Below are 27,635 nucleotides of genomic sequence, written 5' to 3' on the forward strand. Positions count from 1 at the left end.
TGGATGGATTGATTGATCTCTGGAACATCGAAAGTGCGACTCGCTTCTTCGAAGAACGATAGATTCCAAAGCACAGCCGGATAATTAACCCGCCTCTGCATTGATTGAACACTGAATTTCTATTCTATATCAACTTTTATAGGGCGTTTCGTTTTGCTTTTGCCTATCCCAAAACAACGCGCTACATCATATTTTCGGACGTTTGTTTTACAGTAGACTTTCAGATTGTATTCCCTGTCCGGACAGAATCGGATTAGATATTTCCGCCCCGTTATGTGATATCTGACCGGACGGATGTTCGCCTGTGTATCGGTGTGATCGGCGATGTGGTCATGGCAGGTTTTGGAGCCCAGAAGTGTCCGAAGAGTGATAAGTTGGACGAGGCGCAGGCACTGGCCCGCAGCTGCGCGGGGAGACCGGACTTCTTGCCGTGCGATGGGCTGTTAATATGCGCCACGCACAGCCATGGAAAGTGCTTCAAATTGCACTGGTGCTGCCACTTGGGCTGGTGCCACTGTAAGTAGCTATTAGCAAACAATAACACAGTCATAACATGCATTTTTTTGTTAAATGTATTCTAAATTAATGATATATACCCATTTATTCTGGAAGAATATACACTATATATACACAATTATGTGGACACCCCTTCAAATGAGTGGGTTCTATTTCAGCCACACCCGTTGCTGACAGGTGTATTAAATCGAGCACACCACCATGCAATCTCCATAGACAAACAATGGCAGTAGAATGGTCCTTACTGAAGAGTTCAGTGACTTTCAACATGGCACCATCATAGGATGCCACCTTTCCAACAAGTCAGTTCATCAAATGTCTGCCCTGCTAGAGCTGCCCCAGTCAACTGTAAGCCGCAATGTGGTAGGCCACACAAGCTCACAGAACAGGACCACTGAGTGCTGAAGCCTGTACAAATCATCTGTCCTCGGTTGCAACACTCACTACCGAGTGGAAGCAACGTGCAATGTCAGCACAATAGCTCCATAAAATGGGTTTCCATGGCCGAGCAGCCGCACACAAGCCTGAGATCACAATGACCAATGGTTAGCAGTGGAAACGTGTTCTCTGGAGTGATGAATCATGCTTCACCATCTGGCAGTGGATGAATCTGGCAGTGGATGAATGTGCCAGTGGATGAATCTGGCAGTGGATGAATCTGGCAGTGGATGAATCTGGGTTTGGCGGATGCCAGGAGTACGCTACCTACAAGAATGCATCACCTTAAAGTTTGGGGCCAGGAGAACGGTACATGTCTGAATGCATAGTGCCAACTGTGAAGTTTGGTGGAGGACAAATAATGGTCTGGGGCGTTTTTCATGGTTCGGGCTAGGCCCCTTTGTTCTGTGCTTCCAACTTTGTGGCAACAGTTTGGGGAAGGCCCTTTTCTGTTTCAGCATGACAATACCCCTATGCACAAAGCAAGGTCCATACAGAAATGGTTAGTTGAGATCGGTGTGGAAGAACTTGACTGGCCTGCACAGAGCCCTGACTTCTGCCCCATCGAACACCTCTGGGATGAATTGCAGGAATTGCAGACTGCAAGCCAGGCCTAATCGCCCGACCTCACTAATGCTCGTGTGGCTGAATGGAAGCAAGTCCCTGCAGCAATGTTCCAACATCTAGTGGAAAGCCTTCCCAGAAGAGTGGAGGCTTTTATAGCAGCAATGTTCCAACATCTAGTGGAAAGCCTTCCCAGAAGAGTGGAGGCTGTTATAGCAGCAATGTTCCAACATCTAGTGGAAAGCCTTCCCAGAAGAGTGGAGGCTGTTATAGCAATCTTCCAACATCGCAATCTTTCCAACATCTAGTGGAAAGCCTTCCCAGAAGAGTGGAGGCTGTTATAGCAGCAAAGGAGGGACCAACTCCATATTAATACCCATCATTTTGGAATGAGATGTTAAACGAACAAGTGTCCACATACTTTTAGCCTTGTAATATACTTTTAGTATATATACTTTTAGTATTGTAATTTATAAATGCCTCATGAGCTTAGTTCAACTGTCAGAACCCATCAGATCCCACAATAGAAGCTTGTTTTTGCTCTATTGCTTCCTTGATTCGTTACATTTATCCAGCCCATTGCTCAGCTGACTTATATAACCAAAACATAACTAATTTGAGTTTCCCAGATTGGCGTTTACTATGTTAAGTCCAGTCTATGAGACCAGGCTGCTAGGCAAGCAGTGCTGTAGGAAGTATAGGCCGCTATTGTCAACAACTCAATCACATTATCCTAGTGAAAGAGTACCACTGAGGGGTTAGGCTTTTCTTATTTCCCAGTAGTCTATAGGCTTTAACATTTACGTTGATTGATGATCATCAATTTGACAAAGGATCAAATCAAATTTTATTTGTCACATGCCCCTGAATACAATAGGTCTAGACCTTACAGTGATATGTATTACAAGACCTTATGCAGTTTTAAGAAAAAAAGTGTAAAGAAATTATTTACTAAAATTAACTGAAGTATAAAATAATTAAGGCGCAATAAAATAACAGTAGCGAGACTATATACAGGGGGTACCGGTACAGAGTCAATGTGGAGGCTATATACAGGGTGTACCGGTACAGAGTCAATGTGGAGGCTATATACAGGGGGTACCGGTACAGAGTCAATGTGGAGGCTATATACAGGGGGTACCGGTACAGAGTCAATGTGGAGGCTATATACAGGGGGTACTGGTACAGAGTCAATGTGGAGGCTATATACAGGGGGTACTGGTACAGAGTCAATGTGGAGGCTATATACAGGGGGTACTGGTACAGAGTCAATGTGGAGGCTATATACAGGGGGTACCGGTACAGAGTCAATGTGGAGGCTATATACAGGGTGTTACAGTACAGAGTCAATGTGGAGGCTATATACAGGGTGTTACGGTACAGAGTCAAGGTGGAGGCTATATACAGGGTGTTACGGTACAGAGTCAAGGTGGAGGCTATATACAGGGTGTTACGGTACAGAGTCAATGTGGAGGCTATATACAGGGTGTTACGGTACAGAGTCAATGTGGAGGCTATATACAGGGTGTTACGGTACAGTGTCAATGTGGAGGCTATATACAGGGGGTACCAGTACAGAGTCAATATGGAGGCTATATACAGGGTGTTACGGTACAGAGTCAGTGTGGAGGCTATATACAGGGTATTACGGTACAGGGTCAATGTGGAGGCTATATACAGGGGGTACCGGTACAGAGTCAATGTGGAGGCTATATACAGGGTGTTACGGTACAGAGTCAATGTGGAGGCTATATACAGGGTATTACGGTACAGAGTCAATGTGGAGGCTATATACAGGGTGTTACGGTACAGAGTCAATGTGGAGGCTATATACAGGGGGTACCGGTACAGAGTCAATGTGGAGGCTATATACAGGGGGTACCGGTACAGAGTCAATGTGGAGGCTATATACAGGGGGTACCGGTACAGAGTCAATGTGGAGGCTATATACAGGGTGTTACGGTACAGAGTCAATGTGGAGTCTATATACAGGGTACTTCAATGTGGAGGCTATATACAGGGGGTACAAGAGTCAATGTGGAGGCTATATACAGGGGGTACCGGTACAGAGTCAATGGGAGTACCAGGACAGAGCAGTATGGAGTATATACAGGGGTAGTACAGGTACAGAGTCAATGTGGAGGCTATGGGGTACAGGTCAATGTGGAGGCTATATACAGGGGTAGTACCAGGACAGAGTCAGTGTGGAGGCTATATACAGGGGGTACTGATACAGAGTCAATATGGAGGCAGAGTCAATGTGGAGGCTATATACAGGGGGGAGGCTACAGGGGGTAGTCAATGTGGAGGCTATATACAGGGGGTACTGATACAGAGTCAATATGGAGGCTAGTCAATGTGGAGGCTATATACAGGGGGTACCGGTACAGTCAGTGTGCGGGAGCAAAGGTTAGTCAAGGTAATTTGCACATGTAGGTAGAGGTAAAGTGACTATGCATAAACAACATAGCAGCAGCGTAAAAATGGGGGTTGAGGTGGGGGGGCAATGCAATCCGGGTAACCATTTGATTAGCTGTTCAGGAGTCTTATGGCTTTGGGGTAGAAGAAGCCTTTTGGACCTAGACTTGGCGCTCCGGTACCGCATGCCGTGCGGTAGCAGAGAGAACAGTCAGTGACTAGGGGGGCTGGAGTCTTTGGCAAGTTTTTGGGCCTTCGTCTGACACCGCCTGGTATAGAGGTCCTGGAAGCTTGTCCCCAGTGATGTACTGGGCCGTATGCACTACCCTCTGTAGTGCCTTGTGGTCGGAGGCAGAGCAGTTGCCATACCAGGCGGTGATGCAACCAGTCAGGATGCCCTCTGGTGCAACTGTAGAACTTTTTGAGGATATGAGGACCCATGCCAAAACTTTTCAGTCTCCTGAGGGTGATTAGGCTTTGTCGTGCCCTCTTCATGACTGTCTTGGTTTGTTTGGACCACGATAGTTTGTTGGTGATGTGGACACCAAGGAACTTGAAGCTCTCAACCTGCTCCACTACAGCCCATCGATGTTAATGGGGTCCTGTTCGGTCCTCCTTTTCCAGTAGTCCACAATCATTTCCTTTGTCTTGATCACGTTGATGGAGAGGTTGCTGTCCTGGAACCACACGGCCGGATCTCTGACCTCCTCCCTATAGGCTGTCTCGTCGTTGTCTGTGATCAGGCCTATCACTGTTGTGTCATCAGCTAACTTAATGATGGTGTTGGAGTCTTGCTTTGCCATGCAGTCATGTGTGAACTGGGAGTACAGGAGGGGACTGAGCACACACACCTGAAGGGCCCCAGTGTTGAGCATCAGTGTGGCAGATATGTTGTTACCTACCCTTACCACCTGGGGGAGGCCTGTCAGGAAGTCCAGGATCCAGTTGCAGGGGGGAGGTGTTTAGTCCCAGGGTCCTTAGATTATTGATGAGCTTTCAGGGCACTATGGTGTTGAAAGCTGAGGTGAGGTCAATGAACAGCATTCTCACATAGGTGTTCCTTAGGTCCAGGTGGGAAAGGGCAGTGTGGAGTGCAATAGAGATTGCATCATCTGTGGATCTGTTGGAGCAGCATGCAAATTGGAGTGGGTCTAGGGTTTCTGGGATAATGGTGTTGATGTGAGCCATGACCAGTCTTTCAAAGCACTTCAGGGCTACAGACATGAGTGCTACGGGTCGGTAGTCATTTAGGCAGGTTACCTTAGTGTTCTTGGACACAGGGACTATGGTGGTCGGCTTGAAACTTGTTGGTATTACAGACTCAGACAGGGAGAGGTTAAAAATGTGAAGACACTTTTGGAACCCAAACCGGCTGCGCGCGTGCGCCATCGTGCATACATTTATTTTGCCCCCCTACACCAAACGCGATCACGCAGGTTAAAATATCAAAACAAACTCTGAACCAATGACATTAATTTGGGGACAGGTCGAAAATCATTAAACATGTATGGCAATTTAGCTAGCTAGCTTGCACTTGCTAGCTTACGTTAATTTGTCCAATTTAGCTAGCTCGCTGTTGCTAGCTAATTTGTCCTGGGATATAGACATTGAGTTGTTATTTTACCTGAAATGCACAAGGACCTCTACTACCTCTTCTTTTTCATCGTTTAACTTATATGGTGATTTAATTTATCGCATCTAAACTTTCATTGTATTACCACAACTACCGGAAAAACAGTTCATCTTTCAGTCACCCACGTGGGTATAACCAATGAGGAGATGGGAGAGGCAGGACTTTCAGCATGATCTGCGTCAGAAATAGGAGTTCTATTTTAGCCCTTGGTGTAGCAGACACTCGTTGGCGCACGCGAGCAGTGTGGGTGCAATAATTGAATAACATGTATTTCTAAATTTTATTTGCGACGCTCGCGCACGTGACGTGTCCGGTCTGGTCAGCGTGTTAGGGTTCTTGGGCACATGGACTATGGTGGTCTGTTTGAAAAAGGTTGGTATTACAGACTCGGTCAGGGACATGTTGAAAATGTCAGTGAAGACACTTGCCAGTTAAACAGTGCATGCTCGGAGTACACATCCTGGTAATCCGTCTGGCCCTGCGGCCTGGTGTGTTGACCTGTTTAAAGGTCTTACTCACGTCGGCTACGGAGAGCTTTATCACACAATCGTCCGGAACAGCTGATGCTCTCATGCATGTTTCAGTGTTACTTGCCTCGAAGCGAGCAAACAAGTTATTTTGCTTGTCTGGTAGGCTCGTGTCACTGGGCAGCTCTAGGCTGTGCTTCCCTTTGTAGTCCCTTTTGGACTTTTGTCTTACCGGAGGCAGCTGTTCTATCTTGCCGATGGACCGAAAACCCCAGCTGTTTGTTAGCCATGTCGTCGTTCACCACGACTCAGTGAAACATAAGATATTACAGTTTAATGTCCCGTTGGCAGGATATTCTTGATCTGAGCTCATCCATTTTGTTATCCAGTGATTGCACGTTGGCTAATAGGACTGATGGTAGAGGGGGATTACTCACTCACTGTTGCATCCTTACAAGGCACCCTGACCTACGACCCCGATATCTCCTTCTCTTCTTCATGTGAATGATGGGATTTGGGCCTTGTCGGGTGTCTGAAGTAAATCCTTCGCATCCGACTCGTTAAAGTAAAAATCTTCTTCCAGTACGAGGTGAGTAATTGCTGTCCTGATATCCAGAAGCTGTTTTCGGTCATAAGAGACGGTGGCAGAAACATTTGAATAAGTTTCAAATAACGCAAAAAAATACACACAATGCACAATTGGTTAGGAGCCCGGAAAACGGCAGTCATCTCCTCCGGCGCCCTCAACTCCTTTTCATCCTGAGTTATATTGCTCCAATTATTTAATGCTTTTCATTTACTGCAACTATATTCATAGTTGAATTAAGCAGATCAAGGTTCACAGACTGACTAGACAGGCATTCTTCTACTGAATCAGGTAGGAAGCTCAGACTGACTAGACAGGCATTCTTCTACTGAATCAGGTAGGAAGCTCAGACTGACTAGACAGGCATTCTTCTACTGAATCAGGTAGGAAGCTCAGACTGACTAGACAGGCATTCTTCTACTGAATCAGGTAGGAAGCTCAGACTGACTAGACAGGCATTCTTCTATTGAATCAGGTAGGAAGCTCAGACTGACTAGACAGGCATTCTTCTACTGAATCAGGTAGGAAGCTCAGACTGACTAGACAGGCATTCTTCTACTGAATCAGGTAGGAAGCTCAGACTGACTAGACAGGCATTCTTCTACTGAATCAGGTAGGAAGCTCAGACTGACTAGACAGGCATTCTTCTACTGAATCAGGTAGGAAGCTCAGACTGACTAGACAGGCATTCTTCTACTGAATCAGGTAGGAAGCTCAGACTGACTAGACAGGCATTCTTCTACTGAATCAGGTAGGAAGCTCAGACTGACTAGACAGGCATTCTTCTACTGAATCAGGTAGGAAGCTCAGACTGACTAGACAGGCATTCTTCTACTGAATCAGGTAGGAAGCTCAGACTGACTAGACAGGCATTCTTCTACTGAATCAGGTAGGAAGCTCAGACTGACTAGACAGGCATTCTTCTACTGAATCAGGTAGGAAGCTCAGACTGACTAGACAGGCATTCTTCTACTGAATCAGGTAGGAAGCTCAGACTGACTAGACAGGCATTCTTCTATTGAATCAGGTAGGAAGCTCAGACTGACTAGACAGGCATTCTTCTATTGAATCAGGTAGGAAGCTCAGACTGACTAGACAGGCATTCTTCCATTGAATCAGGTAGGAAGCTCAGACTGACTAGACAGGCATTCTTCCATTGAATCAGGTAGGATGACTTAATCTTCACTTTCACCCTCAAAGAAAGATTGGTCATGATGTACTTGACCAGATTACATGTCAATCTTGGACAGGACACTGCTCTAAAACGTAGTTCCAATTTATCCTCCTACTTCATTACTTTTACTACTACCACTACCACCACCACCACTACTACTACCACCACAACTACTACTACTACTCTCCCACTACTACTAAATCAAATTTCAAATCAAATTGATTTATATAGCCCTTCGTACATCAGCTGATATCTCAAAGTGCTGTACAGAAACCCAGCCTAAAACCCCAAACAGCAAGCAATGCAGGTTTAGAAGCACGGTGGCTAGGAAATCTCCCTAGAAAGGCCAAAACCTAGGAAGAAACCTAGATAGGAACCAGGCTATGTGGGGTGGCCAGTCCTCTTCTGGCTGTGCCGGGTGGAGATTATAACAGAACATGGCCAAGATGTTCAATTGTTCATAAATGACCAGCATGGCCCAATAATAATAAGGCAGAACAGTTGAAACTGGAGCAGCAGCACGGCCAGGTGGACTGTGGACAGCAAGGAGTCATCATGTCAGGTAGTCCTGAGGCATGGTCCTAGGGCTCAGGTCCTCCGAGAGAGAGAAAGAAAGAGAGAATTAGAGAGAGCACACTTAAATTCACACAGGACACCGAATAGGACAGGAGAAGTACTCCAGATATAACAAACTGGAGTGACTGACTACCACCACTACTACTACTACTACTACTCTACTACTGCTACTACTAATACTACTACTACCACCACTACTACGACTACCACCACCACTACTACTACTACTACCACTACTACTATGACTACAGCTACTACTAATACTACTACTACTACTACTGCTGCTGCTACTACTACTACTACTACTACTCTAGCACTACTACCACCACCACCACCACTACTACTACTAACTTCCGGCGCCGGCAGAGATGGCCGCCTCGCTTCGCGTTCCTAGGAAACTATGCCGTTTTTTGTTTTTTTACGTGTTATTTCTTACATTAGTACCCCAGGTCATCTTAGGTTTCATTACATACAGTCGAGAAGAACTACTGAATATAAGATCAGCGTCAACTCACCATCAGTACGACCAAGAATATGACTTTCACGAAGCGGATCCTGTGTTCTGCCTTTCAACCAGGACAACGGAATGGATCCCAGCCGGCGACCCAAAAAAACGACTCCGTAAAAGAGGGAAACGAGGCGGTCTTCTGGTCAGACTCCGGAGACGGGCACATCGTGCACCACTCCCCAGCATTCTTCTCGCCAATCTCCAGTCTCTTGAAAACAAGGTTGATGAAATCCGAGCAAGGGTAGCATTCCAGAGGGACATCAGAGACTGTAACGTTCTTTGCTTCACGGAAACATGGCTCACTGGAGAGTCGCTATCGGAGGCGGTGCAGCCAGCGGGTTTCTCCACGCATCGCGCAGACAGAAACAAACAACTTTCTGGTAAGAAGAGGGGCGGGGGCGTATGCCTTATGGCTAACGAGACGTGGTGTGATGACAGAAACATACAGGAACTCAAATCCTTCTGTTCACCTGATTTAGAATTCCTCACAATCAAATGTAGACCGCATTATCTACCAAGAGAATTCTCTTCGATTATAATCACAGCCGTATATATTCCCCCCCAAGCAGACACATCGATGGCTCTGAACGAACTTTATTTGACTCTTTGCAAACTGGAATCCATACATCCTGAGGCTGCATTCATTGTAGCTGGGGATTTTAACATGGCTAATCTGAAAACAAGACTCCCTAAATTGTATCAGCATATCGACTGCGCAACCAGGGCGGGAAAAACCTTGGATCATTGTTACTCTAAATTCCGCGACGCATATAAGGCCCTGCCCCGCCCTCCTTTCGGAAAAGCTGACCACGACTCCATTTTGCTGATCCCTGCCTACAAACAGAAGCTAAAACAAGAAGCTCCCACGCTGAGGTCTGTCCAACGCTGGTCCGACCAAGCTGATTCCACACTCCAAGACTGCTTCCATCACGTGGACTGGGATATGTTTCGTATTGCGTCAGACAGCAACATTGACGAATACGCTGATTCGGTGTGCGAGTTCATTAGAACGTGCGTTGAAGATGTCATTCCCATAGCAACGATTAAAACATTCCCTAACCAGAAACCGTGGATTGATGGCAGCATTCGCATGAAACTGAAAGCGCGAACCACTGCTTTTAATCAGGGCAAGGTGACTGGTAACATGACTGAATACAAACAGTGCAGTTATTCCCTCCGCAAGGCTATCAAACAAGCTAAGCGTCAGTATAGAGACAAAGTAGAATCTCAATTCAACGGCTCAGACACGAGGTATGTGGCAGGGTCTACAGTCAATTACGGACTACAAGAAGAATACCAGCCCAGTCACGGACCAGGATGTCTTGCTCCCAGGCAGACTAAATAACTTTTTTGCCCGCTTTGAGGACAATACAGTGCCACTGACACGGCCTGCAACGACAACATGCGGCCTCTCCTTCACTGCAGCCGAGGTGAGTAAAACATTTAAACGTGTTAACCCTCGCAAGGCTGCAGGCCCAGACGGCATCCCCAGCCGCGCCCTCAGAGCATGCGCAGACCAGCTGGCTGTTGTGTTTACGGACATATTCAATCGATCCCTATACCAGTCTGCTGTTCCCACATGCTTCAAGAGGGCCACCATTGTTCCTGTTCCCAAGAAAGCTAAGGTAACTGAGCTAAACGACTACCGCCCCGTAGCACTCACTTCCATCATCATGAAGTGCTTTGAGAGACTAGTCAAGGACCATATCACCTCCACCCTACCTGACACCCTAGACCCACTCCAATTTGCTTACCGCCCAAATAGGTCCACAGACGATGCAATCTCAACCACACTGCACACTGCCCTAACCCATCTGGAAAAGAGGAATACCTATGTGAGAATGCTGTTCATCGACTACAGATCGGCATTCAACACCATAGTACCCTCCAAGCTCGTCATCAAGCTCGAGACCCTGGGTCTCGACCCCGCCCTGTGCAACTGGGTACTGGACTTCCTGACGGGCCGCCCCCAGGTGGTGAGGGTAGGCAACAACATCTCCACCCCGCTGATCCTCAACACTGGGGCCCCACAAGGGTGCGTTCTGAGCCCTCTCCTGTACTCCCTGTTCACCCATGACTGCGTGGCCACGCACGCCTCCAACTCAATCATCAAGTTTGCGGACGACACAACAGTGGTAGGCTTGATTACCAACAACGACGAGACGGCCTACAGGGAGGAGGTGAGGGCCCTCGGAGTGTGGTGTCAGGAAAATAACCTCACACTCAACGTCAACAAAACTAAGGAGATGATTGTGGACTTCAGGAAACAGCAGAGGGAACACCCCTATCCACATCGATGGAACAGTAGTGGAGAGGGTAGTAACTACTACTACTACTACTACTACCACTAATACCACTACTACTACTACTTCTACCACTACTACTACTACTAATACCACTACTACTAATACTTCTACTTCTACCACTACTGTTACTAATAGGACTACTGTTGCTACTACTTATATTGCTATTAATGCTACTACTGTTGCTGCTGCCACTACTACTACTACCACTACTACTGCTACTATTACAACTACTACTAACACTACTAAATGTACTACTCTACCACATGTACTTCTCTAGTACAGTTACTACTACTACTACAGCTACTACTTCTACTACCACTACTACTACCACCACCACCACCACAACTACCACTGCTACTACTTATTCTACTACTACTACTGCTACTTCTAATATTACTACTACTACCACTGTTACTACTGATACTAATACACTACTACTGTTACTACTACTGCTGCTACTACTACTGATATTACTACTACTATTACTACTACTACCACTGTTACTATTGATACTACTACTACTGTTACTACTACTGCTGCTACTACTACTACTACTACTGTTACTGTTACTGCTGCTACTACTACTGATATTACTACAACTATTACTACTACTACCACTGTTACTATTGATACTACTACTACTACTACTACTACTGTTACTACTATTGCTGCTACTACTACTACTACTACTGTTACTGTTACTACTACCACTACTACTACCACAACTACCATTGCTTCTACTTATTCTACTACTACTACTGCTACTTCTAATATTACTACTACTACCACTGTTACTACTGATATTAATACACTACTACTGCTGCTACTACTACTGTTACTGCTGCTACTGTTACTACTGTTACTACTGCTACTGTTACTACTACTACTGTTACTTCTACTACTACTGTTACTTCTACTAATACTGTTACTTCTACTAATACTGTTACTTCTCCTACTACTTTCACTACTACTACCACTACTACTACTACTACTGTTACTACTACTACTACTGTTACTACTACTACTACTACTACTACTACTGTTACTACTACTACTACTGTTACTACTACTACTACTGTTACTGTTACTACTACTACTACCACTGTTACTACCACTACTACTAGTACTACTGTTACTACTACGCCCACTACTATTGTTACTACTACTACTACTGTTACTACTACTACTACTACTGTTACTACTACGGCCACTACTACTACGATCACTACTACCACTACTACTGTTACTACTACTACCACTACTACTATGACTACTACTACTGTTACTACTGTTATTACTACTACTACTGTTACTACCACTACTACTACTACTAGTACTACTGTTACTACTACTACCACTACTACTGTTACTACTACTACTGTTACTACTACTACTACTGTTACTACTACTACCACTACTACTGTTGCTACTACTACTTCTACTACTACTACTGATACTACTACTACTACTACTACTACTGTTACTACTACTACTACCACTACTACTACTGTTACTACTACTACTACCACTACTACTACTACTTTTACTACCACTACTACTGTTACTGCTACTACTACCACTACTACTGTTACTACTACTACTACTACTACTACTACTGCTACTACTACTGTTACTGCTACTGCTACTGCTACTTCTAATATTACTACTACTACCACTGTTACTACTGATACTAATACACTACTACTGTTACTACTACTGCTGCTAATACTACTGATATTACTACTACTATTACTACTACTACCACTGTTACTATTGATACTACTACTACTACTACTACTACTGTTACTGTTACTACTACTACTACCACAACTACCAACTACCGCTTCTACTTATTCTACTACTACTACTGCTACTTCTAATATTACTACTACTACCACTGTTACTACTGATATTAATACACTACTACTGTTAATGTTACTGCTGCTACTACTACTGTTACTGCTGCTACTACTACTGCTACTATTACTACTGTTACTACTACTACTGTTACTTCTACTAATACTGTTACTTCTCCTACTACTTTTACTACTACTACTACTACTGTTAATACTACTGTTACTACTTAGACCACTACTACTACTACTGTTACTACTACTACCACTAATACTACTACTACTGTTACTACTACTACTACTACTGTTATTATTACTACTACTACTACTGTTCCTACTACTACTACTACTGTTACTACCACTACTGCTACTACTAGTACTACTGTTACTACTACTACCACTACTACTGTTACTACTACTACTGCTACTGTTACCACTACTACTACTGTTACTACTACTACCACTACTACTGTTGCTACTACTACTACTACTACTACTGTTACTACTACTACTACTACTGTTACTACTACTACTACCATTACTACTACTACTTTTACTACCACTACTACTGTTACTGCTACTACTACCACTACTACTGGTACTACTACTACTACTACTGTTACTACTACTACCACTACTACTGTTACTACTACTACTACCACTACTACTGTTACTGCTACTGCTACTTCTAATAGTACTACTACTACCACTGTTACTACTGATACTAATACACTACTACTGTTGCTACTATTGATGCTACTACTACTGATATTACTACTACTACTATTACTACTACTACTACTACTACTGTTACTGTTACTGCTGCTGCTACTACTGTTACTGTTACTGCTGCTACTACTACTGCTACTATTACTACTGTTACTTCTACTAATACCTAATACTGTTACTTCTCCTACTACTATTACTACTACTACTACTACTTCTACTACTGTTACTACTACTACTGTTACTACTACTACTACCACTACTACTGTTACTACTACTACTATCGTTACTACTACCACTACTACTACTACCACTACTACTGTTACTACTACTAGTACTACTAATACCACTAATACCACTACTACTACTACTTCTACTTCTACCACTACTGTTACTAATACGACTACTGTTGCTACTACTTATATTGCTATTAATGCTACTAATGTTGCTGCTGCCACTACTACTACTACTACTACTGTTACTACTACTACTACTACTACTGTTACTACTACTACCACCACTACTACTGTTACTACTACTACTACTGTTACTACTACTACTACCACCACTACTACTGTTTCTACTACTACTACTACTACTGTTACTACTACTACTACCACCACTACTACCACCACTACTACTGTTACTACTACTACTACTACTACTGTTACTACTACTACTACCACCACGACTACTGTTTCTACCTACTGTTACTACTACTACTACCACCACTACTACTACTACTACTACTGTTACTACTACTACCACTACTACTGTTACTACTACTACTACTACTACTGTTACTACTACTACCACTACTACTGTTACTACTACTACTACTACTACTGTTACTACTACTACTACCATTACTACTACTACTTTTACTACCACTACTACTGTTACTACTACCACGACTACTGTTACTGCTACTACTACCACTACTACTGTTACTACTACTACTACTGTTACTACTACTACCACTACTACTGTTACTACTACTACTACCACTACTACTGTTACTGCTACTGCTACTTCTAATATTACTACTACTACCACTGTTACTACTGATACTAGTAGACTACTACTGTTGCTACTATTGATGCTACTACTACTGATATTACTACTACTATTACTACTACTACCACTGTTACTATTGATACTACTACTACTACTACTACTACTACTACTACTGTTACTGTTACTGCTGCTGCTACTACTGTTACTGTTACTGCTGCTACTACTACTGCTACTATTACTACTGTTACTACTACTACTACTGTTACTTCTACTACTACTGTTACTTATACTAATACCTAATACTGTTACTTCTCCTACTACTTTTACTACTACTACTACTACTACTACTACTACTACTACTACTGTTACTACTACTACTGTTACTACTACTACTGTTACTACTACTACTACCACCACTACTACTGATACTAATACACTACTACTGTTACTACTACTGCTGCTACTACTACTGATATTACTACTACTTTTACTACTACTACCACTGTTACTATTGATACTACTACTACTACTACTGTTACTACTACTGCTGCTACTATTACTACTACTACTGTTACTGTTACTGCTGCTACTACTACTGATATTACTACAACTATTACTACTACTACCACTGTTACTATTGATACTACTACTACTACTACTACTACTGTTACTGTTACTACTACCACTACTACGACCACAACTACCATTGCTTCTACTTATTCTACTACTACTACTGCTACTTCTAATATTACTACTACTACCACTGTTACTACTGATATTAATACACTACTACTGTTAATGTTACTGCTACTGTTACTACTGTTACTACTACTACTGTTACTGCTGCTACTACTACTGCTACTAATACTGTTACTTCTCCTACTACTGTTACTTCTCCTACTACTTTCACTACTACTACCACTACTACTACTACTACTGTTACTACTGTTACTACTGCTACTGTTACTACTGTTACTACTGCTACTGTTACTACTACTACTGTTACTTCTACTACTACTGTTACTTCTACTACTACTAATACTGTTACTTCTCCTACTACTTTCACTACTACTACCACTACTACTAGTACTACTGTTACTACTACGCCCACTACTATTGTTACTACTACTACTACTGTTACTACTACTACTACTACTGTTACTACAACGGCCACTACTACTACAATCCCTACTACCACTACTACTGTTACTACTACTACCACTACTACTACTACTACTGTTACTACTGTTATTACTACTACTACTGTTACTACCACTACTACTACTACTAGGACTACTGTTACTACTACTACCACTACTACTGTTACTACTACTACTACTACTGTTACTACTACTGCTGTTACTACTACTACTACTGTTACTACTACTACCACTACTACTGTTGCTACTACTGTTACTACTACTACTACTGTTACTACTACTACTACCACTACTACTTTTACTACCACTACTACTGTTACTGCTACTACTACCACTACTACTGTTACTACTACTACTACTACTACTACTACTACTACTACTACTACTACTGTTACTGCTACTGCTACTGCTACTTCTAATATTACTACTACTACCACTGTTACTACTGATACTAATACACTACTACTGTTACTACTACTGCTGCTAATACTACTGATATTACTACTACTATTACTACTACTACCACTGTTACTATTGATACTACTACTACTACTACTACTACTGTTACTGTTACTACTACTACTACCACAACTACCAACTACCGCTTCTACTTATTCTACTACTACTACTGCTACTTCTAATATTACTACTACTACCACTGTTACTACTGATATTAATACACTACTACTGTTAATGTTACTGCTGCTACTATTACTGTTACTGCTGCTACTATTACTACTGTTACTACTGCTACTGTTACTACTGTTACTACTACTACTGTTACTGCTGCTACTACTACTGCTACTAATACTGTTACTTCTCCTACTACTTTTACTACTACTACTACTACTGTTAATACTACTGTTACTACTACTACCACTACTACTACTACTACTGTTACTACTACTACTACTACTGTTATTATTACTACTACTACTACTTTTCCTACTACTACTACTACTGTTACTACCACTACTGCTACTACTGTTACTACTACTACTACTACTACTACTGTTACTACTACTACCACTACTACTACTACTACTGTTACCACTACTACTACTACAACTACTACCACTACTACTGTTACTACTACTACTGTTACTACTACTACTACTACTACTACCACTACTACTGTTACTACTACTACAACTACTACCACTACTACTGTTACTACTACTACTGTTACTACTACTACTACTACAACTACTACCACTACTACTGTTACTACTACTACTGTTACTACTTCTACTGTTACTACTACTACTACTACCGTTACTACTACTACCACTACTACTGTTACTACTACTACTACTACTACTACTACTACTGTTACTACTACTACTACTACTACTGCTACTACTACTGTTACTACTACTACTACTACTGTTACTACTACTACTACTGTTACTACTACTACTACTACAACTACTACCACTACTACTGTTACTACTACTACTGTTACTACTTCTACTGTTACTACTACTACTACTACTACTACTACTACTACTACTACCACTACTACTACTACCACTACTACTGTTACTACTACTACTACTACTACTACTACTACTACTACCATTACCACTACTACTACTACTACTGTTACTACTACTACTACCACTACTACTGTTACTACTACTACTGTTACTACTACTACTACTACTACAACTACTACCACTACTACTGTTACTACTACTACTGTTACTACTACTACTACTACTACTACTGTTACTACTACTAGTACTACTGCTACTACTAATGTTACTACTACTACTACTACTGTTACTACTACTACCACTACTACTGTTACTACTACTACTACTACTACTACTCCTACTACTGTTACTACTACTACCACTCGTAGTACTACTGTCTGTTTACATCCTGACTGTCTGAAAACGTAAAGCAGGAGTCATAACCATACCTGACAGGCTCAACAGTGAACATAGTCTCTTTATTGATTCTCTCTGCGACAGGTTTGGAAATCCTCAGCACAGTAGAAAGCGTATCTCTGCATCCCAAATGGCACCCTATTCCCTTTATAGTGCACTTCTTTTGTCCAGGGCCCACAATGCCTAAAGTAGTGTACTATATAGGAAATAGGGTGCTAATTCGAGACGCAGCCAGAAGCAATTTTCAGTTTGCTATCAGCGTCTCAGCAGTAGTAGCAGTTTAGACCTTCACATGGTAGCAGTCCGTAACATCGTAATCTCAGTCAGATGTAATCTCACGATTTTAATGTCTCCATCTAAAATGTGCAGCAGCCTAGTGATTCAAATGATCCGCTGAAATGCCCGGATAAATGTGGTGTATACGATTAGGCCTACAGTACCAACGAGAAATACTGTTTATCTCATATTGTAGTTTATTTTTTATTTTTAGCAAATGCTTTTCAATCTTCTCTCTTCAACACTACTGTCTAGCCTCCACCTTTAACTCTACTGTTTAGCCTCCACCTTTAACTCTGAATATCTGATTGTTAATCTCTTGTCGTTAGTTTGATGAATATCTGATTGTTAAACTCTTGTCGTTAGTTTGATGAATATCTGATTGTTAAACTCGTCGTTAGTTTGATGAATATCTGATTGTTAATCCCAGGTTGTCAGTATTCGAAACGGCTCAGAGTCAAAGCACCAGGAGTCATCTAGAGGCTCTTGTCTTGATTAGTATATTTACATTTCTTCTGTTGTGTTTCTCTTCCTGTCTGTGCAGGTAAATATGTTTACCAGCCCATGACCAGTGTGTGCCAGCTGCCGAGCACGGCGGTACCCTCTGACCCCTCTGAGTCCCCACCCACCATGAACCTGTCTGTCTCCCTCACCGAACGCTTCCTGAAGATCGCCCCCTGCTTCCAGTCCCCACCGTTCCTTCAGTCGCCCAAATACTGTGTCATAGCAGACCTCTTCATCGACGACTACATCGTCAAACGCATCAACGGGAAGATGTGTTATGTTCAACGTTCTCCTCCTCCCATCCCTGATCCTCCTGCTGCGGCACCTCCTCCTGCTGCGCCACCTCCTCCTGATGCTGCACCTCCTCCTGCTGTGGCACCTCCTCCTGATGCTGCACCTCCTCCTGCTGCGGCACCTCCTCCTGATGCTGCACCTCCTCCTCCAGCGGCACCTCCTCCTGATGCTGCACCTCCTCCTCCTGCGGCACCTCCTCCTGCTGCGGCACCTCCTCCTGCTGCTGCACCTCCTCCTGCTGCGGCACCTCCTCCTGCTGCGGCACCTCCTCAGGTGCCTCCTCCCAGTAAGCCAACACGATCTGTTCACAATGACCACCACCACAACACACTACAGCCCCCCGTGGACAAGCCCCACCACAAAAGCCCTGTGCACCAACACAATCCCACTGCACACAGTGAGAAGCAACACAAATCGTCTCTAGACAAGCATCACCCCTCTGTGGACTACAACACAATACCACAACACTACAAAAGCTCTGTGGACAAGCATTACTACAGCACCCCAGTAGTCCAGAGGGAGCACCACCACCACAGCCCTGTAGACAAGCTGAAAGGCCCCAAGATGGACCACTGCTCCTCTCCATCCAGCTCCGAGGACTCTGGGATCAACGCGCTAGGTCGGCACTACCTGGAATCCTGTGAGTCAGAGTCAGAGGATCAGAATGAAGTGTTGAGCGCCGATGGAGATGGGAAATCTAGCCTCTGTAGTCTCTGGGACCAGGATGAGACCTCTCTGTTGTCTCCCTCTAAGTCCATGGTGGAGATCATCGAGAAGATTGAGACCACTGTGTGACAGACAGACACTTCACTGAGCACACCAGAGAGATACAACTATATTCTACTATATATATGGAGCACACAGCCTCCCTGGGAGCATTTGAAAAACAGCTCCAGATTTCTTGAGTTGGATTTAAGGGACCTACAGTCCACCTAGTGGAGTTGACTTTGTTGTGGTCAGATATACAGTAGGTAACCCCACATGATAATGACCCTATGTGTTTTCTCAGAGACGGTGAAGGATCCCAGGTTTGGATGGTCTCTGGTTTATCCACCCCACTCTATATCTCTCCAGAACCCCTGCATGGTTTGTTAGATAGATGGAGCTGTCTACTGTAGCAAAGATTTGACTAGAAATACAGAGGAAAACATGTCCTTTAACACTCACAGCACCTGACCAAATACACTACTTACTAGTCCATCAACAGCCAATCACAGCCTTTATCAGCCCCTTAACTACCAACTACCAAGCCTTGCCAACAACTCCTGCCTGCTTCTAAAAATAGAATCACAGTTGAAATTTTCAGAGAGAACTTTGAAGTTGTTTGACAATCAAGAAAGCACATTCCTTCCTCTACCTGTGAAGACCCAACTACTCAACTCCTATCAGCCAATGATACAGTGTGGAAATACCAAATCACATGTTTACCAGAGCAAAGCATGGTAACCTAAGAGGAAAGAGGACCAGTGATTCCCACAGCTACTATGTACTTTATTACCTTGACCGGAAGCAGTGAAGTTACTGTCTCCTTTCCTCTTGAGGTGGTCGTTCACACCAGAGCAACTGCTCAGAATAAAAGCACAGCACATACTGCACTGTATCCATTACCATACTGTACTGTATCTATTACCATTCAGTACTGTTCAGTACTACTCATTACCATACAGTACTGTTCAGTACTACCCATTACCATACAGTACTGTTCAGTACTACCCATTACCATACAGTACTGTTCAGTACTACTCATTACCATACTGTACTGCATCCATTACCATACAGTACTGTTCAGTACTACTCATTGCCATACTGTACTGTATCCATTACCATACAGTGCTGTTCAGTACTTTTCATTACCATACAGAACTGTATCCATTACCATACAGTACTGTTCAGCACTACCCATTACCATACAGTACTGTTCAGTACTACTCATTACCATACTGTACTGTATCCATTACCATACAGTACTGTTCAGTACTACTCATTGCCATACTGTACTGTATCCATTACCATACAGTACTGTTCAGTACTACTCATTACCATACTGTACTGTATCCATTACCATACAGTACTGTTCAGTACTACTCATTACCATACTGTACTGTATTCATTACCATAATGTACTGTTCAGTACTATCCATTACCATAATGTACTGTTCAGTACTATCCAATAACATACAGTACTGTTTAGTACTACTCATTAACATACAGTACTACAAACCATTACCATACATTGCTGTTCAGTACTATCCATTACCATACAGTACTGTTCAGTACTATTCATTACCATACAGTACTGTTCAGTACTATTCATTACCATACAATACTACCCATTACCATACAGTACTGTTCAGTACTACTCATTACCATACTGTACTGTATCCATTACCATACAGTACTGTTCAGTACTACTCATTGCCATACTGTACTGTATCCATTACCATACAGTACTGTTCAGTACTACTCATTACCATACCGTACTGTATCCATTACCATACAGTACTGTTCAGTACTACTCATTACCATACTGTACTGTATTCATTACCATAATGTACTGTTCAGTACTATCCATTACCATAATGTACTGTTCAGTACTATCCAATAACATACAGTACTGTTTAGTACTACTCATTAACATACAGTACTACAAACCATTACCATACATTGCTGTTCAGTACTATCCATTACCATACAATACTACCCATTACCATACAGTACTGTTCAGTACTATTCATTACCATACAGTACTGTTCAGTACTATTCATTACCATAATGTACTGTTCAGTACTATCCAATAACATACAGTACTGTTTAGTACTACTCATTAACATACAGTACTACCACCATTACCATACATTACTGTTCAGGACCATGCATTACCATACAGTACTGTCCAGTACTATTCATTACCATACAGTACTGTTCAGTACTTTACATTACCATACAGTACTGTCCAGTACTACCACCATTACCATACAGTACTGTTCAGAACTATGCATTACCATACAGTACTGTCCAGTACTACTCATTACCATACAGTACTGTTCAATACTACTCATTACCATACAGTACTACCCATTACCATACAGTACTGTTCAGTACTTTACATTACCATACAGTACTATCCAGTACTACCACCATTACCATACAGTACTGTTAAGAACTATGCATGAGCATACAGTACTGTCCAGTACTACTCATTACCATACAGTACTGTTCAATACTACTCATTACCATACAGTACTACCCATTACCATACAGTGCTGTTCAGTACTATTCATTACCATACAGTACTGTTCAGTACTTTACATTACCATACAGTACTGTTCAGAACTATGCATTACCATACAGTACTGTCCAGTACTACTCATTACCATACAGTACTACCCATTACCATACAGTACTGTTCAGTACTACTCATTACCATACAGTACTGCTCAGTACTATTCATTACCATACAGTACTGTTCAGTACCTGTCATTACCATACAGTACTGTTCAGTACCTGTCATTACCATACAGTACTGTTCAGTACCTGTCATTACCATACAGTGCTGTTCAGTACTATCCATTACCATACAGTACTGTTCAGTACTATTCATTACCATACAGTACTGTTCAGTACTATTCATTACCATACAGTACTGTTCAGTACTATTCATTACCATACAGTACTGTTCAGTACTATCCAATACCATACAGTACTGTGCAATACTACTCATTAGAATGGACTGTTGGTTTGGAGTGTCATAGCCTCTGTGTTCTAGAATGGACTGTTGGTTTGGAGTGTCATAGCCTCTGTGTTCTAGAATGGACTGTTGGTTTGGAGTGTCATAGCCTCTGTGTTCTAGAATGGACTGTTGGTTTGGAGTGTCATAGCCTCTGTGTTCTAGAATGGACTGTTGGTTTGGAATGTCATAGCCTCTGTGTTCTAGAATGGACTGTTGGTTTGTGTTCTTGAATGGACTGTTGGTTTGCAATGGCATAGCCTCTGTGCTCTAGAATGGACTGCTGGTTTGGAATGGCATAGCCTCTGTGTTCTTGAATGGACTGTTGGTTTGGAATGTCATAGCCTCTGTGTTCTAGAATGGACTGTTGGTTTGTGTTCTAGAATGGACTGTTGGTTTGGAATGTCATAGCCTCTGTGTTCTAGAATGGACTGTTGGTTTGTGTTCTAGAATGGACTGTTGGTTTGGAGTGTCATAGCCTCTGTGTTCTAGAATAGACTGTTGGTTTGGAATGTCATAGCCTCTGTGTTCTAGAATGGACTGTTGGTTTGTGTTCTAGAATGGACTGTTGGTTTGTAGTGTCATAGCCTCTGTGTTCTAGAATGGACTGTTGGTTTGGAGTGTCATAGCCTCTGTGTTCTAGAATGGACTGTTGGCTTGGAGGATGTCATAGCCTCTGTGTTCTAGAATAGACTGTTGGTTTGGAATGTCATAGCCTCTGTGTTCTCGAATGGACTGTTGGTTTGTGTTCTTGATGTTGGTTTGGAATGTCATAGCCTCTGTGCTCTGTGTTGGTTTGGAATGTCATAGCCTCTGTGCTCTAGAATGGACTGCTGGTTTGGAATGTCACAGCCTCTGTGTTCTCGAATGGACTGTTGGATTGTGTTCTTGAATGGACTGTTGGTTTGGAATGTCATAGCCTCTGTGTTCTAGAATGGACTGTTGGTTTGGAGCGTCATATCCTCTGTGTTTTAGAATGGACTGTTGGTTTGTGTTCTAGAATGGAATGTTGGTTTGTAGTGTCATAGCCTCTGTGTTCTAGAATGGACTGTTGGTTTGGAATGTCATAGCCTCTGTGTTCTAGAATGGACTGTTGGTTTGGAGCGTCACATCCTCTGTGTTTTAGAATGGACTGTTGGTTTGGAGTGTCATAGCCTCTGTGTTCTAGAATGGACTGTTGGTTTGGAGTGTCATAGCCTCTGTGTTCTAGAATGGACTGTTGGCTTGGAGGATGTCATAGCCTCTGTGTTCTAGTATAGACTGTTGGTTTGGAATGTCATAGCCTCTGTGTTCTAGAATGGACTGTTGGTTTGGAATGTCATAGCCTCTGTGTTCTAGAATGGACTGTTGGTTTGGAGTGTCATAGCCTTTGTGTTCTAGAATGGACTGTTGGTTTGGAGTGTCATAGCCTCTGTGTTCTAGAATGGACTGTTGGTTTGGAGTGTCATAGCCTCTGTGTTCTCAAATGGACTGTTGGTTTGTGTTCTAGAATGGACTGTTGGTTTGGAATGTCATAGCCTCTGTGCTCTAGAATGGACTGTTGGCTTGGAGGATGTCATAGCCTCTGTGTTCTAGAATAGACTGTTGGTTTGGAATGTCATTGCCTCTGTGTTCTCGAATGGACTGTTGGTTTGTGTTCTTGAATGGACTGTTGGTTTGGAATGTCATAGCCTCTGTGCTCTAGAATGGACTGCTGGTTTGGAATGTCACAGCCTCTGTGTTCTCGAATGGACTGTTGGTTTGTGTTCTTGAATGGACTGTTGGTTTGGAATGTCATAGCCTCTGTGTTCTAGAATGGACTGTTGGTTTGGAATGTCCTAGCCTCTGTGCTCTAGAATGGACTGCTGGTTTGGAATGGCATAGCCTCTGTGTTCTAGAATGGACTGTTGGTTTGGAATGTCATAGCCTCTGTGCTCTAGAATGGACTGTTGGCTTGGAGGATGTCATAGCCTCTGTGTTCTAGAATAGACTGTTGGTTTGGAATGTCCTAGCCTCTGTGTTCTAGAATGGACTGTTGGTTTGTGTTCTAGAATGGACTGTTGGTTTGGAGTATCATAGCCTCTGTGTTCTAGAATAGACTGTTGGTTTGGAATGTCATAGCCTCTGTGTTCTAGAATGGACTGTTGGTTTGTGTTCTAGAATGGACTGTTGGTTTGGAGTGTCATAGCCTCTGTGTTCTAGAATAGACTGTTGGTTTGTAGTGTCAGCCTCTGTGTTCTAGAATAGACTGTTGGTTTGGAATGTCATAGCCTCTGTGCTCTAGAATGGACTGCTGGTTTGGAATGGCATAGCCTCTGTGCTCTAGAATGGACTGCTGGTTTGGAATGGCATAGCCTCTGTGTTCTAGAATGGACTGTTGGTTTGGAATGTCTTAGCCTCTGTGTTCTCGAATGGACTTTTGGTTTATGTTCTAGAATAGACTGTTGGTTTGGAATGTCATAGCCTCTGTGCTCTAGAATGGACTGCTGGTTTGGAATGGCATAGCCTCTGTGCTCTAGAATGGACTGCTGGTTTGGAATGGCATAGCCTCTGTGTTCTAGAATGGACTGTTGGTTTGGAATGTCTTAACCTCTGTGTTCTCGAATGGACTGTTGGTTTGTGTTCTTGAATGGACTGTTGGTTTGGAATATCATAGCCTCTGTTTTAGAATGGACTGTTGGTTTGGAGTGTCATAGCCTCTGTGTTCTCGAATGGACTGTTGGTTTGTGTTCTAGAATGGACTGTTGGCTTGGTGGATGTCATAGCCTCTGTGTTCTAGAATGGACTGTTGGTTTGGAATGTCACAGCCTCTGTGTTCTCGAATGGACTGTTGGATTGTGTTCTTGAATGGACTGTTGGTTTGGAATGTCATAGCCTCTGTGTTCTCGAATGGACTGTTGTTTTGTGTTCTTGAATGGACTGTTGGTTTGGAATGTCATAGCCTCTGTGCTCTAGAATGGACTGATGGTTTGGAATGGCATAGCCCCTGTGCTCTAGAATGGACTGCTGGTTTGGAATGTCATAGCCTCTGTGTTCTCGAATGGACTGTTGGATTGTGTTCTTGAATGGACTGTTGGTTTGGAATGTCATAGCCTCTGTGTTCTAGAATGGACTGTTGGTTTGTGTTCTAGAATGGACTGTTGGTTTGGAGTGTCGTAGCCTCTGTGTTCTAGAATAGACTGTTGGTTTGGAATGGCATAGCCCCTGTGCTCTAGAATGGACTGCTGGTTTGTGTTCTAGAACTGACTGTTGGTTTGTAGTGTCATAGCCTCTGTGTTCTAGAATGGACTGTTGGCTTGGTGGATATCATAGCCTCTGTGTTCTAGAATGGACTGTTGGTTTGGAATGTCATAGCCTCTGTGTTCTAGAATGGACTGTTGGTTTGGAGTGTCATAGCCTCTGTGTTCTAGAATAGACTGTTGGTTTGGAATGTCATAGCCTCTGTGTTCTAGAATGGACTGTTGGTTTGTGTTCTAGAATGGACTGTTGGTTTGGAGTTTCATAGCCTCTGTGTTCTAGAATAGACTGTTGGTTTGGAATGTCATAGCCTCTGTGTTCTAGAATGGACTGTTGGTTTGTGTTCTAGAATGGACTGTTGGTTTGTAGTGTCATAGCCTCTGTGTTCTAGAATGGACTGTTGGTTTGGAATGTCATAGCCTCTGTGTTCTAGACTAGCCTGTTGGTTTGGAATGTCATAGCCTCTGTGTTCTAGAATGGACTGTTGGTTTGGAATTTCATAGCCTCTGTGTTCTAGAATGGACTGTTGGTTTGGAATGTCATAGCCTCTGTGCTCTAGAATGGACTGCTGGTTTGGAGTGTCATAGCCTCTGTGTTCTAGAATGGACTGTTGGCTTGGTGGATGTCATAGCCTCTGTGTTCTAGAATGGACTGTTGGTTTGGAGTGTCATAGCCTCTGTGTTCTAGAATGGACTGTTGGTTTAGAGTGTCATAGCCTCTGTGTTCTCAAATGGACTGTTGGTTTGTGTTCTAGAATGGACTGTTGGTTTGGAGTGTCATAGCCTCTGTGTTCTAGAATAGACTGTTGGTTTGGATTGTCATAGCCTCTGTGTTCTAGAATGGACTGTTGGTTTGTGTTCTAGAATGGACTGTTGGTTTGTAGTGTCATAGCCTCTGTGTTCTAGAATGGACTGTTGGTTTGGAATGTCATAGCCTCTGTGTTCTAGACTAGCCTGTTGGTTTGGAATTTCATAGCCTCTGTGTTCTAGAATGGACTGTTGGTTTGTGTTCTAGAATGGACTGTTGGTTTGGAATGTCATAGCCTCTGTGCTCTAGAATGGACTGCTGGTTTGGAATGGCATAGCCTCTGTGCTCTAGAATGGACTGCTGGTTTGGAATGGCATAGCCTCTGTGTTCTAGAATGGACTGTTGGTTTGGAATGTCATAGCCTCTGTGTTCTCGAATGTACTGTTGGTTTGTGTTCTTGAATGGACTGTTGGTTTGGAATGTCATAGCCTCTGTGCTCTAGAATGGACTGCTGGTTTGGAATGGCATAGCCTCTGTGCTCTAGAATGGACTGCTGGTTTGGAATGGCATAGCCTCTGTGTTCTAGAATGGACTGTTGGTTTGGAATGTCATAGCCTCTGTGTTCTCGAATGTACTGTTGGTTTGTGTTCTTGAATGGACTGTTGGTTTGGAATGTCATAGCCTCTGTGCTCTAGAATGGACTGCTGGTTTGGAGTGGCATAGCCTCTGTGTTCTAGAATAGACTATGTTCTCATCTCAGTACTGTAGCCTCACAAACTCACACATGGCTAGAATTAGATCAGTTGTCAACAGCTGTTCCCTTTTTTAAAACAGGGAAGGGCTGAGGACATGTTGTCACTCTGTAGTGTCTTCCATCTTCAGAGACAAGGAAGCAGAGTGCTGTATTTAGGTACACTTCACATAATGCATAATCAGCTCTCAACAATGTGATGCAGATATACCGCCTTTCTTATTACGTTCCTGTTGTTATTCTAGCTCTTATTTTCATACAAATAAACATAAAATAAATTGAA

At 42.9% G+C, this 27,635-nt stretch overlaps 1 protein-coding gene across 1 annotated transcript; it reads left to right on the forward strand.

Annotated features, from left to right (window-relative positions):
- On the forward strand, positions 1–27,635 carry zgc:162707 (UPF0524 protein C3orf70 homolog B). The gene is made up of 3 exons (XM_024380307.2): positions 1–516; positions 18,658–18,955; positions 19,412–27,635. Exons 1-3 carry the CDS (start codon positions 333–335, stop codon positions 19,704–19,706), a joined length of 777 nt encoding a protein of 258 aa, XP_024236075.2. The 5' UTR covers positions 1–332; the 3' UTR covers positions 19,707–27,635.

The sequence above is a fragment of the Oncorhynchus tshawytscha genome, linkage group LG26, assembly GCF_018296145.1.
Source record: "Oncorhynchus tshawytscha isolate Ot180627B linkage group LG26, Otsh_v2.0, whole genome shotgun sequence".
NCBI lineage: Eukaryota > Metazoa > Chordata > Actinopteri > Salmoniformes > Salmonidae > Oncorhynchus > Oncorhynchus tshawytscha.

Coding starts and splice junctions, on each gene's coding strand:
- zgc:162707 (XM_024380307.2), top strand. CDS start 333: ATGGCAGGTTTTGGAGCCCAGAAGTGTCCGAAGAGTGATAAGTTGGAC. Junction 517..18,657: donor CCACTTGGGCTGGTGCCACT/GTAAGTAGCTAT, acceptor CTGTCTGTGCAG/GTAAATATGTTTACCAGCCC. Junction 18,956..19,411: donor GCGGCACCTCCTCCTGCTGC/GCCACCTCCTCC, acceptor GCATTACTACAG/CACCCCAGTAGTCCAGAGGG.